The sequence below is a fragment of the Peromyscus eremicus genome, chromosome 6, assembly GCF_949786415.1.
Source record: "Peromyscus eremicus chromosome 6, PerEre_H2_v1, whole genome shotgun sequence".
Taxonomy (NCBI): Eukaryota; Metazoa; Chordata; class Mammalia; order Rodentia; family Cricetidae; genus Peromyscus; species Peromyscus eremicus.
In genome coordinates this window covers 9,278,622-9,295,410 of record NC_081421.1, presented here as the reverse complement: position 1 = coordinate 9,295,410, position 16,789 = coordinate 9,278,622, and the positions used below count along the sequence as shown (strand labels likewise).

Genomic DNA, 16,789 nt, shown 5'->3' with positions numbered 1-16,789 from the left:
ATTTTCAATGCCAAAGATGTAGCTGTTAATATTGTCAGGCGGAGCACAGAAGATGTAGTTTCAAAACATCGAGCAGTCTACATGATTCCGATTCTATTTCCATGGCTTTGAATTTAGCATCATTTAAAGCTTTTATAAAGAAACTATAAATTCTCTTGTATTTGTTGTTAGGAAAAAATCTGGGTGTCTGTACATTTTGTGGTGTAAAATATGTAACTGAAGATTACTATTTTAAGACGTTCTCATCATATAATTCACATAGAATTTTATTTTACATAGTTTTACATAGTTTTGTGACTCTTAAGTAAACATGAATAAAAATCTTTAACTCTATATATGAATATATAGAGGTATATAAATATAAATATCAGAGCTGGTACGTATTAACAATAAAATATAAAAAACTCTAAATTTAAAATAAATAAATAAATTTGGAGATAGAAACATGATACATTACTGTTTCAATATTATGTGTGAAATTTTAAAGCTTAAATGTAGTCAGTGTTTTATTAATGAGAATATTCTTCGTTGGTCAGCTTTGAAAAATTAATATGTCTTTTACCTTTATGTCAACAAAGTTAATTATTAAATTCAGAAAGACACATTTTCCTTTAGTTCACATATTTTTTCTGCTGTTGTCTGTTGCTTGTTGAAACAGGGGAGGGATAAGAATTAGCGTGCGAGACATTCATCCAAGTAAATCATGGAATGAATTTAACTGCCCTCTAAAAATGATATAAGAATGATATCAAGGTATTTTCTCAGCCCAAATTATAGGCCCATTTTGAAATGCTAACCTTTATCTTCATCTGGTTATATACTCACTGGTAGTTTGAGCTGCACTATGATAGCAAATAGACTAAAACTTAACACTTAACAAATGAGTTCCATCTAATTTTATGTGATTTAAAATGAACTTTTCATTAAGATGTATCATTAAAATGCATTCATGCAGTCAATGGCCCTTCCTATATTTGTTTGGAGTGATAGCCAGTGTCATTCTTTTGAAGCTGTCAAAATACATAATAATCTGTAATAATACCAATTAGCTTATAGCAACATAATGTAAACATATTCCTGTCTCTGGGGACCATTTGAAAAAGAAACCAGTTGTTCATGTGTGATACAAAAGAACATACACTCACTGGGTGCAGTAGCAGTCTTTTATCAAACATATGGCATGCTACATGATAGACTATTTCAGTATGAAAAATGTTATATACAATTTAACTGGAAAAGGGTTGTTTTTCTAATTGCTTTTAAGTCAAGAAAATGGCTTTCATGTTGAAACACTTAGCATTAATTAAAACCATTTTTGTTTCAGTTCACAATCATGGGCTAAGATCCACATTCATCATTTTATGCTCACTTCACATATAGTGGTTGTACTAATTCACTTGACTTAAAATGTGTTTTAAACTCTTTTATGTCATATGTGATATTCCTTAAACATCTTTTTCTGGCATATAGTTGTTAGCTATTTTTATATATTAGAGCAAATCTCTAGAGTAAATTGTATTACAGTCTTTAAATTGTGTCATCATTCTACCAAAACACACATAATTTGAAGAGCCAAATTATTTAAACACACAATATTAAATGCCAGTATCATTTTTCAATTATTACATGGAGGATAAATCAGAAGCTACAATGGAGACATAATTTCAGTAAATTGGCTAAAATATTATGTTTCAATGATATATTATGAAAAAAGGACTGTGAAACAAGAAAGTAATGAAATATTATAAGTAGCTTCAAACCCACCAAGGAGAGTTAGTGTAGATTTTCCATTGAATCTGATCACTTTAACTTCGACTCTGACATTATTGTGTACAAAGGAAACAATATGATTAGACAGTATTCCATCCATAAGACACTTCCTATAACAAAATGGAGTTTACTCCTTAGTCTCCTTAGTTTTAGAGCAGTAAAACTCAATAATTTTCCTGTGGAAAGAGTGTCGTACGGTTTCAATGGTATGTCAAATGACAATTTTTAGGAATATTTCATCTACATGTAAGATTATAATTTTAATCTGTGAGCAGAATTTTGTAAAATCACCTTAAGTCAAGTATATAAATATTGCATCATAATTAATTCAAAGATATAATAATGTCAATGAAATACATGTGTCACCGTTTTTAGGTAATATGTATATTTAATTTTAGGAAAATATTTAATGCAATGCCTTTATCAAACATTGTGTACTAGAAATTATGTAGGAGATATAAATATTTTCATTATTCATTCTCTTTCGTTTCTTAGTTGTGCTAAAGCTTGTCCTCGGACGCTTTGAAATGTTGAAATTCAATTGCTTTTCCATGAAGTGCAAGAAAAATATCCGCTGCAGTTCTTGACATGGGCTGTCACAAGTAGGCATTGATATTACTATAGAATCTTGTGAAGTTGTGTATGGACTTCAGTTGATCAAACTGAGTGTGATAAATGTTTGCCAAGATAAATAAGGTATTTATGGTATTGAAAGATACTGACATTGTTTTTTGTCCTTGTGTTTAGTTTTCCCCCTCATATGTCCATGTGCGGTATAAATACCCATAGAACTCACAAGTACTTTAATATTAGAATACTCAGTGTTTTTGCTGGAGTCATATATTTTTTCATACTGCAACTTTGTTTGTGTTCTTAATCTTTTTTTAAGTCTAATTTTGTAGTGGTAAAGGCTTTGCATTAACATCCTTTTTATGTTCCCTTTTTAACAAGGAAAACCAGAAAATTGCTAAATTCAATATTTTTTACATCCTGAAGTAGTAAAGTTATTTTGTATATTGTTAGTACTTCAAGAAATATCCCTCTGAGAAGTCAGACAAAACCCTTATACAGTAATCTGTGAAACTGTTCAGTAGAAAAATTTTTCTGCAAACATTTGGCTTAGGTTTTAGATTTTAGCATTCTGACAGAATGCTGGTAGCTGTGTGCCGCCAGAGTATAGCAGGCAATAATATGACTTTGATTCTAATACTTTTAGTGTGCATGCATGTATTTCTAATCACTGTTATTTTTTAAGTATTTGTAAATTAGAAAAAAATTATTTCTTGAAAACTCGTCAGATGCTTAGTTTGAAGTTTTTCTCTCCAGATGTTTTTGAGGAGTGTGAAAATACTGCATTCTGGATGCAGAAAATATTACATTTTCACATGCGACTTAAAAATTTCTGGTAGATAGAACTCGCACTTCCCAAACATCCGTATGTCCTTGAGCTGAATGACACGGAGCTTCAGCTCTGCAGATGTACCTGAGACAATTATCTGTGAGTGAAAACAGGGTATTATAACAGATGAGTTTCAGTCTTAATTACAGTGTTGTTACTATGAATGCTATAACCATACATAAGTAAAATGCGTGTAAATGTAATATATTATTTTATACTGCTGTATACAGACAAAAATAAATAAAACTAGGATACATATCACGCCATCTTTCCATGCATGGATCTTCCACTGACGTCATTGGGAGCTTGGAATAAAACCATCAGCGACAAAACGTGACCCTACATATAAAATGATTGATCCTGATTTAGTAATTTTAGTCTTAATTTCAAAGGTCTAAGGGACATCTGCTCAAAATTGTGTCTCACTTGTAACAGTATATGCTAGACTTTGAAGAATTTTGTCATATTTACAGATTGAGAGTATGCATTCAGTTCCATGTGAATCTCAGTATTACCCCCACAGATCTTTTAGATCTACATTTTTCTGATTAATGCTAGGTTATTTTAACTTAAAACTTTTGAAATAATATTGAGTTCACGAAGATTAACATATAAATTGTACATAAAATGAGTGCCTTTAAGCAATAAAATAACACCTTGTTTAAAATGCGAGAAACCCATCACTTCATAAAGTTCATGGAAACACAAGAAAAACTTCATGTCTGTATCCTTTTCAGACAAGAAAGTATGAGTCACAGTAGGAGCACATTTTATATAATAATAGAATAATATAAATTAACCATAAAACCTAGCTCCCAAAGAGCTAAAGGTTAAAAACAACGTGCTTCTTAGTCTCATGAGTGATTTGTGCTTCTTTAGTTCAATCTGCAGACAATCAATGGAAAAGATCCATTTTATCAGGCAGCAAGTAAAGGGCTAGGTGTTTGTTTTGCTTTCAAGTTCTGTATCCTAGAAAGAATGAATTGGAATGACGATTCTTCATCAAATGTTATCAGTAATAATTATGGGTTGCCCATGACCCTCCTTGCATCGACTTTCATCCTTTGTGAAGACTATCTCATTAATTTTCCAATTAAGTCAAGAAAATATATTTTAGAGGTAAAATTTGTTATTTACTGACCTTGTCTGGCCATCACAAGTCATAAGTTTCTATTATTACATTTTCTTTCAGGAAAACTCTAATTTGCTTAAGAACCAAATTACAAAAAAATGTAGAATGATGGAATGATGAAAATTATGTGATCAAAATAATCAGTGGATCCTGAGATTAATTCAGTATAAATAGTAACATGAAAATATATAAAGAAAAATAATTACAGCAAGAAAATATAGCTAGATACAGTATCAAAGCACATCATTCATGTTGAAGTAAATAGTTCATTTTGAAAATTTTCAAATGTATGTGTGAAACAGAGCATAGTGTGAAATGTCATTCTTGCTATGAATCATCCCTTCAAATGTTTACCACACACTGAACCATATGATCTCTATTTCAAATTTAAACTGTTTCATGCAGTAGAAAGTGAGAGAAGATATTCTGATAAGTTGCTTCACATCTTATAGTATCTCTACTCTTTGTACAATATGGATAAGTATTATTAATGGTAGGAATTTTTCTCAGAAATAAGTGAGCTCCTTCATAGGAAATCCATAGCACAATGCTAACCTATAGGTAGCTTGTTACTGTTATCATGTTTTATTATTATTATTTTAAGCAATTTTTCACCATCATCAATTTTAAACACTATAGAACACAGTCTACAAGTGGAAAACATCCCAGCCTAATGGAGAGTTGTAGATGTGCAAGAATAATTTCAAAACTTCAAGGTGAGTCTAGACTTCTTTGGGTGTCCACTCATTAGCTCTGCCTCTCCATTAACTAGGAGAACACAGACCAAGAAATAAATTCACCTCTACCTGAGGGCCAGTCCTTCTTCAGCTCTCTCATCAACTCTAAAATAATGATTTATTTCTACAATTAAAACATGTAGAAATTGTAATGTATCAGGGCTACTGTTTCAATGCCAATGGCCTTTCTGGATATTTATTGGTAACACTGCACATTTGATGGGATCTTTCTCACATATGAGTATCACCTTTGCTTGTCTTTTATTCACTTTGAAAATTACTTAAGGCAGTTTTAGTGTACCTGCTCAATGCAATTGGCCTGTTTAATAGTTCTAATTGAAGGCCTCTGCAGGTAGGCAGTCCTTAGCCTGGTAAAAGCCTGCTTCCTTGGTATTGTCCTTTGATGTTTAAAAGATTTCTAGAATTCTCTTATTCTTTTGAATTTAGTAAATTCCTTTACACTTCCAGTTAAAAGAATACAGTCCATGTTAATCAGTAATCAAATTGATGCCTCTAAAGGAACATTTCCATTTTAAAAGAATTTTTTTTTTTAAAATCATGTAGAAATTTAAGTTTGACCATCATTTGGATGATGATAAGTATGCAATGTTTTGTCCCTTTATTTTCCTTTGATGATTATTGGAAAATTCTCTAACCAGTCTCTCTGGTGACAAAGGATGCTGCATTAACATGGAAGCCACCTTATCTGAATGGGAATCCTTATTTTTTCCTTTCCCTTCCCTTATTGTAAGTAATTGTTCTATTAACATGGAATACAGGACAACAACAGACACAGATGTTCACATGGGAACAAAAGTATGCTTCATTCTAAAAAGAGGGCATCGGGTTATGGAGGCCGGAAAGTAAGCTGAATTCTACAATGAGTGGAAGTTCTCTCGTTTTTAAAGATTTATTTTTATTTTATTTATGTGTATGCATGTGCATTTTGTGTAAATGCATGCCATGTATTTTCAGGTGACTGAGAAGGCCAGAAGAGGGCTTCAGATCCCTGGGAGCTGTAGTTACAGGCAGTAGTGATTTTACCATGTGGATGATAGTAACCGAATTTAAATAGCAAGAATTCTTAACCTCTAAGCCCAGTGAAAGATTTCTTGTCCTTATTTTTTTAATGTAATTAATAATGCAGTAAATAGTCAATTTTCAATTTCTCCATCAATCCACTTCTGTTAAAATCTATGTTTGGGGGCATGGATGGAGGAGGATTTTAGTAAGCACAAAGTTAGTCTTTAGAACATCAAATTACCAAGATATTTAAATGTTTTTCATTATCACTAAGATGGCTTAGGGGTTTCAACACCATGAAATACTGATGATTTCTTTAGACATTATTTGAGAACTACCATCATTTATAAAAGGATTTACAAGGACCATAGGAAGATAATAGACATTTCAACAAACGAAGTGAGTTTAAATCTGAAAGAGGTGTGTGTGTGTGTGTGTGAGAATGTGAGTGTAAGAGATAGACAGAGACAGAGAAAAAGAAGAACAGAAAGAAATAAAAAAAATAAAGTTAATAAAAATAGATATTGAGTGGATGATTTTAGTTCAAATCTAGCAAAGAATGTTAAAGGATGTGGTATGCCTCAGTAAAACACTTTTAAAGAACAGACATATACAGTATTTTAAAATGTAGTAAGAGTAAATGATCTCATCAGAATGTCTTCCTAGATCCTCACCTTTTATTTGTTTGACATGGGTTTATAAACTCACAAAAGTGTGTACAGAGTTGGAAGTGTAGTGTAGTTGCAAAGCACTTGTCTAGGAAGAGGGATGCTCATGGCCAAATTCCCAATATCTCAGTGACGAAGTTTGCAAACATTACTCACTTCAAAGACAAAACACTGGTTCTAAATTACACTGTATTTGCAATTTTAACAAGTAGAATACGTGGAAAACTGAGTGACACATCCAGCAGATTATATAGAAACACCACGAAACATTCTATAGTATTTGATAAAGTCATTTAATAGAGTTAAAATTTGTGTTGTTGAGTCCAGGTATTGCTTTTGTAGTGGAAATGAGTTTTGAGATATAAATAATGTTGTGGTGTAAAACAGGGATGTTAGGAGGTTTTTAAACTTTAGGTGTCAAACACAGAGATTCAATATAATATATAGTCTTTTATTGTGAAACAAGTTTGGTGTATTTTTGTTTTCATGGTGTGTGCATATTGGTGTGTAGCTAAAGTTTTCCTGCCTGGCCCACAGTCAGGATATATCTCTTTCACCTGCCAGTCCCACAGCCTCTCAGACCCGACCAAGTAAACACAGAGACTTATGTTGCTTTCAAACTGTATGGCCGTGGCAGGCTTCTTGCTAACTGTTCTTATAGCTTAAATTAATCCATTTCCTTTAATCTATACCTTGCCACATGGCTCGTGGCTTACCGGCATCTTCACAAGCTGTTTCTCATCGTGGCGGCTGGCAGTGTCTCTGTGACTCAGCCTTCCACTTCCCAGCTTTATTCTCCTCCTTGCTCCGCCTATACTTCCTGCCTAGCCAACGGCCAATCAGTGTTTTATTGATTAATTAGCAACACATTTGCCATACATCCCACAGCATTGGTGTGTGAAAGCACACGTGTAGAAGCTAGAAGTCGACATAGGATGTTTTCCTCACTGTGCACCTTACTTCTTTAAACAACGGCACTCATTGAATATGGAGTTCCCCCATCAGCTGCGCTGGCTGGCCAATCAGCTCCAAGGATCTATCCATCTCCTTTCATCCCCTACTACTAGTGCTTCAGTTAAGGGCTGATGTGTTGTGTTAACTTCTTTGTGGGTTCTGGGGGCTCAAACTCAGGTCCTTAGGTCTGTGCAGCAAGCACTGTACCCACTGATCCACTTTCTCATGCCCTCCAAAGAAACTATTTCTCACAACTCTTCTGTAGAAGAGTATATCACATCATCACATGCAATAGGAATAATGGGAGCCAACAAAGAAAATAATTAATCACCATTCAATTTTTCTTTAATAAGGTAAAAACATTGCTTTATTATTAGGTTATTATGACCTTTAGCTAGGATAATATTGTAACATATTTTTCTTTCAGAGTAGACTAGCCTTACCTTTTTGGAGGAGGGAGTGAGGGGTGGGTTGGGGGGAAGGCTGGGGTAGGAGTGTAGGAGGAAGGAAGAAAGGGAGATCTGTGGTTGGTATGTAAAAGAATAAAAAAAAATTCTTAATAAAGAAAAAAAAATGAAAATAGGGGAAAGGAGAAGAATGTAAAGACTTTTAAGAAGACCAGTTGATCTCAGTGGTAGATGGTCATGTAGATAGATGGTCATCTGCCCAATGTAGGCATGACAGAAGAGAAGAGAAGGTTTTCCTTTTCTGAAGTTAATTGGGATTCTTTTAAATGAAATACCACCAAAGAAATAAAAATATGTCTACAGGAAATGTAGTCTTGTTTGCAAAAGTGATTTCCAGTTTTCTCTTTTTCATTTAAATTTTACTATGCTAATCAAGAAGACCAGAAAGACAAAATTTATAAGCAATACAAAATAATTTTATAGTTTTATCCTAGGAGTGAATGATGGTAGTTAGCCTACATTCTGATAATTCTTTGTGTAATATTTGATGGTTATTATTTAAATTTTAGTGGCAGCTAACATTCTTCCTGAATCATATTTGCTTGTATAGGACTTTGGATGTGCAATATGTCAATTTCAAATATTTCTAATTTTTAAAAATTGGACAACTTGTCTGGAGTATCTAGGAGAAAGCTTGCTCGGCCAGTATAAATGAAAAAGACACAGAGGGAACCAAATCCTCTATCATCTTCTGTGACATACACAAAATACCACATAACTAATATAAAGAAATGTTAGTAAAAATAAAAGATACAACAGCTGTAAAACTTAGTTATCTTTCCTTTTAATCCGAGTTCAAATACTTTTTCATTAAATATTTTAGAGGTATCAATTGTTCATAGTTTTGAATCTATGCTCATTATAACTCATTTCTATGCCTTTTAGTAGAAATTGATACTATTTCTGGGTGTTTTCTTTTTAAGTGAGTCCTTCCCAGCAACAGTATTTTAGCACAGAACAGGGCCTTGTTGCTCTCCATGCCCTAATGTTATGGATAAAAAAAGATGAATGTTGGTAAATTTATCCAAGAATCTGACCCATAAATTTCACATTTAGTCTAGCCTATTCTTTTTATACTGAATTCTCAACCTGGACCAAGTTAGCTTTCCATTCCTCATGGAAACACCGGAGGCAACTATATTTGATAATATGCAAATAAGTTACAGTATCAACGCTTATACAACAGCAAGTCTAACTTGGTGAATGAATGTGTTTTGCTGGGGTCATTTACAGGGTATGGTGAGGAGCTACCAAAACAGCTGCAAATACAGTTGTATCACCAAAGGCCCTATCAGCTTGGGTGACAGCTCATGGAAGCTGGAAACCTGGAGTGCACTGCACAGCCTGCACACAACTCAAAAAAAAAAAAAACCCTACAAAATGCCATTTCAATTGACTCAGTTGGTCATAGCAGCCACCATTCAGTTCCATTGATTTCTGTTTCTTCCAGGCTTTTCTGGGGCTGGAGAACATGGGTTTCTGCTTATTTCAGGAAGCTCAGCTTACCCGAGACCCCCAGCAGTCTCTGTTGCTTATGCACTCTTGGGGAAAGAAGAACCCCTTGAAACTTTTTAGTTTCAGGAACTCCCTGAAGCTATTCTGAGTTGTTTACAGCCTGGAATTAAGGAGCTTCTTGCAAGATGGAGTGGTTTGCTTTCCCTTAGAGCAGTGCTTCTCAACCTTCCTAAGTTCCTCATGCTGTGGTGACCCCCCCAAACATAAAATTATTTTGTTGCTACTTAATTTAACTGTAATTTTGCTATTGTTATAAATCACAATGTAAATATCTGATATGTACCATATCTAATATAGAACCTGTGGGGGTTGAGACCCACAGATTGAGAACTACTGCCTTAGATCATTCAGTTATTTTTACCTCCCTGTAAATATGCTGTGTTTCAATGTGCTTCCCTCCAACAGAGAAAGTTCTAATATTGGAGTTAATTTCTGTGAAAGAGAGATTATGATACTTCAACTACTTTAGTGAAATACACAAAGCAAAATAAGAAAGGATGAAAAGAGTTCTGGAAATCTCCAACCACTCACACCATTAGTTGGTGAAGAAACCCTACCCTCAGATTATGGGAGTAGATACCACATATACCTGATGCTGGATAGACAGACAAGAAAGACAAAACAGTATCAGTCATATATTATCACACCATGTGAGAGGACACAAAACACCACATAGAGTGTCACTGTGGCTGCATTCAGGAACAGAGCAAAACAGTCTCACTGAAACTCAGATGAGGAAGACATTGGTTGTCATTCCTATTCTGGAGCAAGAAGGAACAATTATGCCCAGCCTCCTTAATCAAAAATCAAAAATCAAAAACAAAAACAAACAAAGAACCAAACTGTTTGGCTAGGACACTAGATGTCAGGAGGAGGTAATAACTGCACGGTACTGTTGGACATCCTCTTGACTGTGCCAGTTATCAAGGCTCTTGTCTCTAGCATCACCATAAGATCTTTAACGCCTTGATATGAATTTAGCACTTGAAGATGAACTGAGATTTCTAGAAAGCAGCAATGTCTCATAAGATGAAAAATAAGTGCATGACGAAGAAGAAGACCATATAGATACACACTCTTTAAAAACATGCATTTTATAGGTGTTCTTTGGCATTGAAAACAAAGAAAATTGAGAGACATATGTACAATTAGTGTAGCCAATGGATACCACCGGGAATGTAGATTTATTAACACTCCATAACTCTAACAAAGAAGGATTAACTTCCCACTCCAAAATTTAAATGGACATTCTCTAAGGAAGTCATAGTTGATCCCACTTAAACTGTCTGTTTAGGGACATGAAATTTGATTGATGTTCTTTTCAAGAACTCAACATTGCTGAGTCCAGGGACATGGCTCAGTCTTTATGGGCGTATGTCACATGAAGACCTACGTTGATGACCTCCACTAAGACAGGAGAGTTGGTACACACCTGTAATCCTAATTCTGTGGAAGAAATGCTAGAATAATCCATAAGGCTTATTGGTGAGGCAGTCTAGCTGAATTTAGAAGTTATTTGTTCGGTGAGAGACTTTGTCTCAAACAAATAAGTTGGAAAGTTATAGAAAACAAGACATGCTGGCTTATAGCTCCTACATTCACAAATGTGCATATGTATCTGCACACACCTGTTAACACATACACATACACACACATACATATCAACATTGTCTTTTTTGAGAAGTGAAGTAAATGTCATCATCACTCTCAATAACACCTCAATCCTTTAAGTGATTGAGAAATATTCTGTATGACACATATAATGATATCTATTATCTGATATTATAGAATTGTGGCAGACCCCAAAACCAAGCTATTCATTTATCTTATCGAAGTCCCGATGTTTATTGTTATAGGAATCAAGTCCAGATTCTAGCTGCATGACAGGCCAATTAATTTAAGATATGAGGAAGACAACTTTATTTGAAAATATGGCTGAATGACTAGGGATGTAGGTTAATCATAGAGTAAGTATGCATACTGTCCAGGGTTAGGTCACCAGTGTGTGCATAGGTACAAACCCTCACACACAGACTCAGTCATATATTAGGAAAATTTAGCTTTTTGAGAAGATGTAGAACAGTTTTCCACAGTCTATCTTGCCTGTAACATTACTTCAGAGTGGTTTGTGCAGACATATGATTGACATCTACAGACGTGTAGGGCTCAGCTATGGGTGGCCTTGGGTGTGGACTTTTGTTACCTGTCTTAGTTTTATTTCTGTCACTAATAAATCACCCTGATCAAAAGCAAAATAAGGAGAAAAGGGTTGGTTTAACTTACACTTCCAGGCCACAGTCCATCATTGAGAGAAGTCAGAACAGAAACTGAAACCAGAATTGGAAGCCAAAGTATGGAGGAATTCTACTTGCTGACTCACACACTAAAGCTTAGCTAGCTTTCTTATATAACTCAGGAATGCCTGCTTAGGGATTGTGCCTCCCACAGTAAGCTTTGTCATTTCATATCAATAACAATCAAGACAATCCCCCACAGACATGCTCATGGTCCAATCTGAAGTAGGCAATACCTCAGTTAAGGTTCTCTTATCTAGGCCATGTCAATTTGACAGCTAAAGGTAACTAGGATGAAAATCCTTGAGAACCATTTTTTTTTCTTTTTTCTTTTTTTTTTTAAATTTTATTTTATTTTACAATACAATTCAGTTCTATATATCAGCTATGGAGACCCTTGTTCTTCCCCCTCCTGCCCCCCTCCCCTTCCCCCCAGCCTACCCCCAATTCCCACCTCCTCCAGGGCAAAGCCTCCCCTAAGGACTGAGATCAACCTGGTAGACTCAGTCCAGTCCCCTCCTCCCAGGCCAAGCCAAGCGATCCTGCATAGGCCCCAGGTTTCAAACAGCCGACTCATGCAATGAGCACAGGACCCGGTCCCACTGCCTGGATGCCTCCCAAACAGATCAAACCAATCGACTATCTCACTCATTCAGAGGGCCTGATCCAGTTGGGGGCCCCTCAGCCATTGGTTCATAGTTCATGTGTTTCCATTTGTTTGGCTATTTGTCCCTGTGCTTTATCCAACCTTGGTCTCAACAATTCTTGCTCATATAAACCCTCCTCTTCCTCGCTAATTGGACTCCTGGAGCTCCACCCGGGGCCTAGCTGTGGATCTCTGCATCCAGTTCCCTCAGTCGTTGGATGGGGTTTCTAGCACGACAATTAGGGTGTTTGGCCATCCTATCACCAGAGTAGGTCAGTTCGGGCTGTCTCTCGACCATTGCCAGCAGTCTATTGTGGGGGTATCTTTATGGACCATTTGAATTCAATGGCAAAGACAGAGCCACTAGGCTGGCCTCAACAACCAGTCCTGAGGCTTTCTGAGAACTAGAGCTGCTGTCATTCTTAACTCTCCATTCTTAGATTGTTTGAGAGGGGTCAACATGCTGTCTTACAAAAGTAGAATATTTTTATAAATCAACTCTTTCTGAAGGGCCCCTAACTTTATAAATGCATGGAATAATCTTTTTATTATCAAGTTCTGAAAGCTCATAATATCATGGAATTTGATGTGTATCTATTTTAATTCACACTGAAGGCACCTGGTGAATTCTTTGAACCTACAAATGAAACAAATGATTTTGAAAATTTTCTTAAGTTATTATTTCATCATCTTTGCTTACCAGATTCTTTATTCCTTACAGATTGAACTTCCTCTACTAACTTCTGTCTTTTTATTACTTATTTTCAACATCTACTTTCCACAATAACATAGGTTCTGTTTATTGCATGTTTATCTTCTAATTTTTATTGAGATTTTTCATCCTCTAAGATGTTTGTAGTCTAAACTTCCATTAGATTTAAAAGTTTATTGTTACCTTTATAATGTCAATTCTAAGAAGTTTTCTTTTATATTCCTTGACACAGTTATTTGAACTCTTTTCACATGTTTAAACTTTTTTCCTATTCACCTGGATGTACGATGAGAGACATCTCAGTGAATAGCGTGTCTTTCTTGGAATTATGGTTAAACTGCTATATAAACGAAGATAACACACTGGTACAGATTTTTCTGGCACATATTAAATTTTGGACATAATTTTAATAAGAAAGAATAGAAATGTATCACTTGACTATTTTTACAGTATACTTTGAATGGTAAACTGTTGGTGAGAAGCATTTATTGAGTATGTAGGTATATAGAGTCCTTTAGTGGAATCATTTGATTAGGGAATTCACATTACTGTGTTTAGGTCTATTTTCCTTAAGTAAGTTCTCCTGCCTAGAAGCATAACCCTAGTACTTGGACTCTCAAAGTTAATTGGTAAAAGAAACCTGGGAGACTGAATACCCAGATGTCTAGTATGATGATCAGACATTAAACTCGGCCTGCTGTCTTCCAATCTAGGCACTGTCTGTGTTACCCTCCAAAAGGATAAGCCTTTCTTCCAACTCGTGTGAACACTTGACCGCCTACCTGTGCAGGTGGATGAGGGCGTCTGGGAGGTCTAACGACATCTTAATGGCATTTTCTGATCCTGCTCTTGGTTTAGTTTCACTCTCACTCTTCAGCTAATTTGCAGGATCAGTTTCTGAGCCTTTGGGATTTTCTGTGCAATAAATCTTCTATCTTCTTTCTACTCTGTTTGTCACTAAGAATTAAATCGTGTCAATATTGTTATGTTAGGCACACCCAATTGTGCCTTAAAGTTCCCCAAATATAAGGGGTGCTTTCTCATGTTTCTTTTTTTAAAATTTTTTTTATTTTTATTTTGCAATACAATTCAGTTCTACATATCAGCCAATGATTCCCTTTTTCTCCTCCCTCCCGCCCCCCTCACCTTCCCCCAGCCCACCCCCCATTCCCACCTCCTTTCTCATGTTTCTTTAATTGCTCCTTCTGTTTTTTTTTAACTTTTTTTAACATTAGGAAAATTTTAAGAGGAAGAAAGGCTAGTACAAAAATTTACCTCTCCAATTTCTTTAACCAGAAGTTTGATAATGAAATTTATACATAGTGAGCAAACCCTTGTGATACCCAGAGAAGAATATCAGGAGATAATCCTACCCTTCATAGCTTTGAAACCCTAGCTGTAAAATACCTGTTAGTATAGCTTTTATTCTTGCTGTGGCTTTATTGGAAAGTTGTTATGTTTGAGATAAAATAACATTTGAATGAATAATCGAAATGTAAAAGTAAACAACGTTTTTTTTCATTACATATCAACAATGAAAACCATACCACACACAATTCATTTACTTAAATGTAACATTTATAATAATTTATTTTTTCCTTTTGTTTTGCAACAACTGTACCCTTATTATCAAATGTAAATTGGTCTTGTTAACATTCAGTATGTGTCATATACATTGTTATTTGTTATGTCTTGCATTAGTGATTATATAGACAACTCTTTTTAAGATTATATTTTTCAAATGAAGATTTATTTTAAAAACTAGCACAAAATAGCATATTTTTCTTTTGTTACATTGGTTTATTTGCCATATTGTTCTAATTTGATTAGGACCTGAGATTAGTGTCTAAATGGTAACAGGAAACTAGCGAGCTTCAGCACTGGAGGTCAATTTAATTACACTGTGCATGACAGAAACTAGGCCATGTGGGTATTGCCTTTGCCACCAGCAATTGACACCTGTGTGTTAATGAGCTGGTAATTAAGAATTGGCACATACAGACACAGTTTACTGTTTGGGACTAGGATAACCATATGCTACTCAACTTCTCTGCTAAGCACTTTGTTAGCTTTAGAACCACACAATTATGTTTTTGAGATTTCTTAAATGCTAATCCTCCCTCAAAAGATAAAAAGCGTTTTAAAAAGCAGGTCATTTTTCATCATTTTCAGTGTACGCAACTTGCTGAATTCAAAAAGTTTAATTTGAAGAGCAAAATGTTTGAAAAAATATAGCTGAAGAATTTGTTTAAAAAACAATATGTTTGTTCAGCTTAAAATTATTATAGGACTTCCATCTTAAAAGGTCTTTTGTATATTTTTAAAGGCAGAAAATGACTTTGCATAAAAAGACACATGAAGAGAGGCAGCCTCTGTTATTCAAACCTTTCTCTTGAAGGGACGTGGAGTATAACAAACCAGCTTTGAGAAATCACAGTGGGAGGAGGCAGGGGACATCTCTGTGACATCAGGATAGAACAGCGTCTATGGTTTCCTCTTTGAGAAGCTCCTTGTATACTGTTTGTTTGTTTCTTGTGCTGTTTGCAGAAATGCTGTGGATGCAGCTGCGTGGAGAGGCTCATTTGACGAAAGATGGAGGCAAGCAAACAACCACATGACTGAGCTCAGAAGCCGATTCTCGACTTGAGGCGTTTCAGATAAGACTGCTACCCAGCAGACAGCGTGACTGAAAAGCTCCTGGGAGACTTCAGCCGGGCACTAACTGAGCTGCACTAATTCCAAACCACACAAACTGTGAGATAAATGTGGAAGGGTTATGCTGCTCTCTTCCTGGGAGTCTTGTTTAGCAACAATAGATAGCTAATACAATAGATAATTGAGAAACATATTGTCTGTTACAGTACTATAAGCATTGACTTTTCTGGTGTGATGTGGCTGTTTTCTCAAACAACATCTATAATGTGCACTTGTTGTTTCTTTGCTTTGCTCTTCAATTTTCGCTTCTACTTTACATCACTTACACAACACACACACACACACAATATTAATATATTGGCTTAAAAATATAAAATGTTCCCATCAAATGAAATATGCATTAACTTTGGTGACTTTCCGTTGTGGGAATTACTTCTAATTTTCTTCTTTGAAAGCATTTACTTTTTCATAAAACCCTCTGTAGGACATATAGCCTTTTATATGCAGATTGTTATAATTACACTTTGAAATATCTTTGAATTCCCTGTAGTTTAAACTGAGAACATGAAAGGCCAAATGTTATACTGAGCTGAAGGATATAAAAGTGCGTGTACATCAATCCAAAATGGGATATAGAAATGAACAGCGCTACACAGCACAGCCAGTTTCTGACAGATTATTGAAGAGTCTTTAACTACAGAGAATGTCATCCCTAGCAAGAGAATCCTGCCTGGGAATGGCCTAATCTGTTCATGTTTGTTATCCTTTTAGTACCAAAATGTGAATACCTATGAAGCAAATCAAGAGACCTAGTGTA

The 16,789-nt window shown here is 35.2% G+C and overlaps 1 protein-coding gene across 1 annotated transcript in view; it reads left to right on the top strand.

Annotated features, from left to right (window-relative positions):
• Pcdh10 (protocadherin 10) overlaps positions 1-16,254 on the top strand; it is a 58,037-nt gene extending 41,783 nt beyond the window's left edge. Inside the window, exon 5 of the mRNA XM_059265146.1 lies at positions 15,865-16,254. Within this exon, the coding sequence (XP_059121129.1) occupies positions 15,865-15,935 (71 nt within the window). The 3' untranslated portion in view covers positions 15,936-16,254. The remainder of the gene's footprint in view (positions 1-15,864) is intronic.
• Positions 16,255-16,789: the final 535 nt, after the last annotated feature.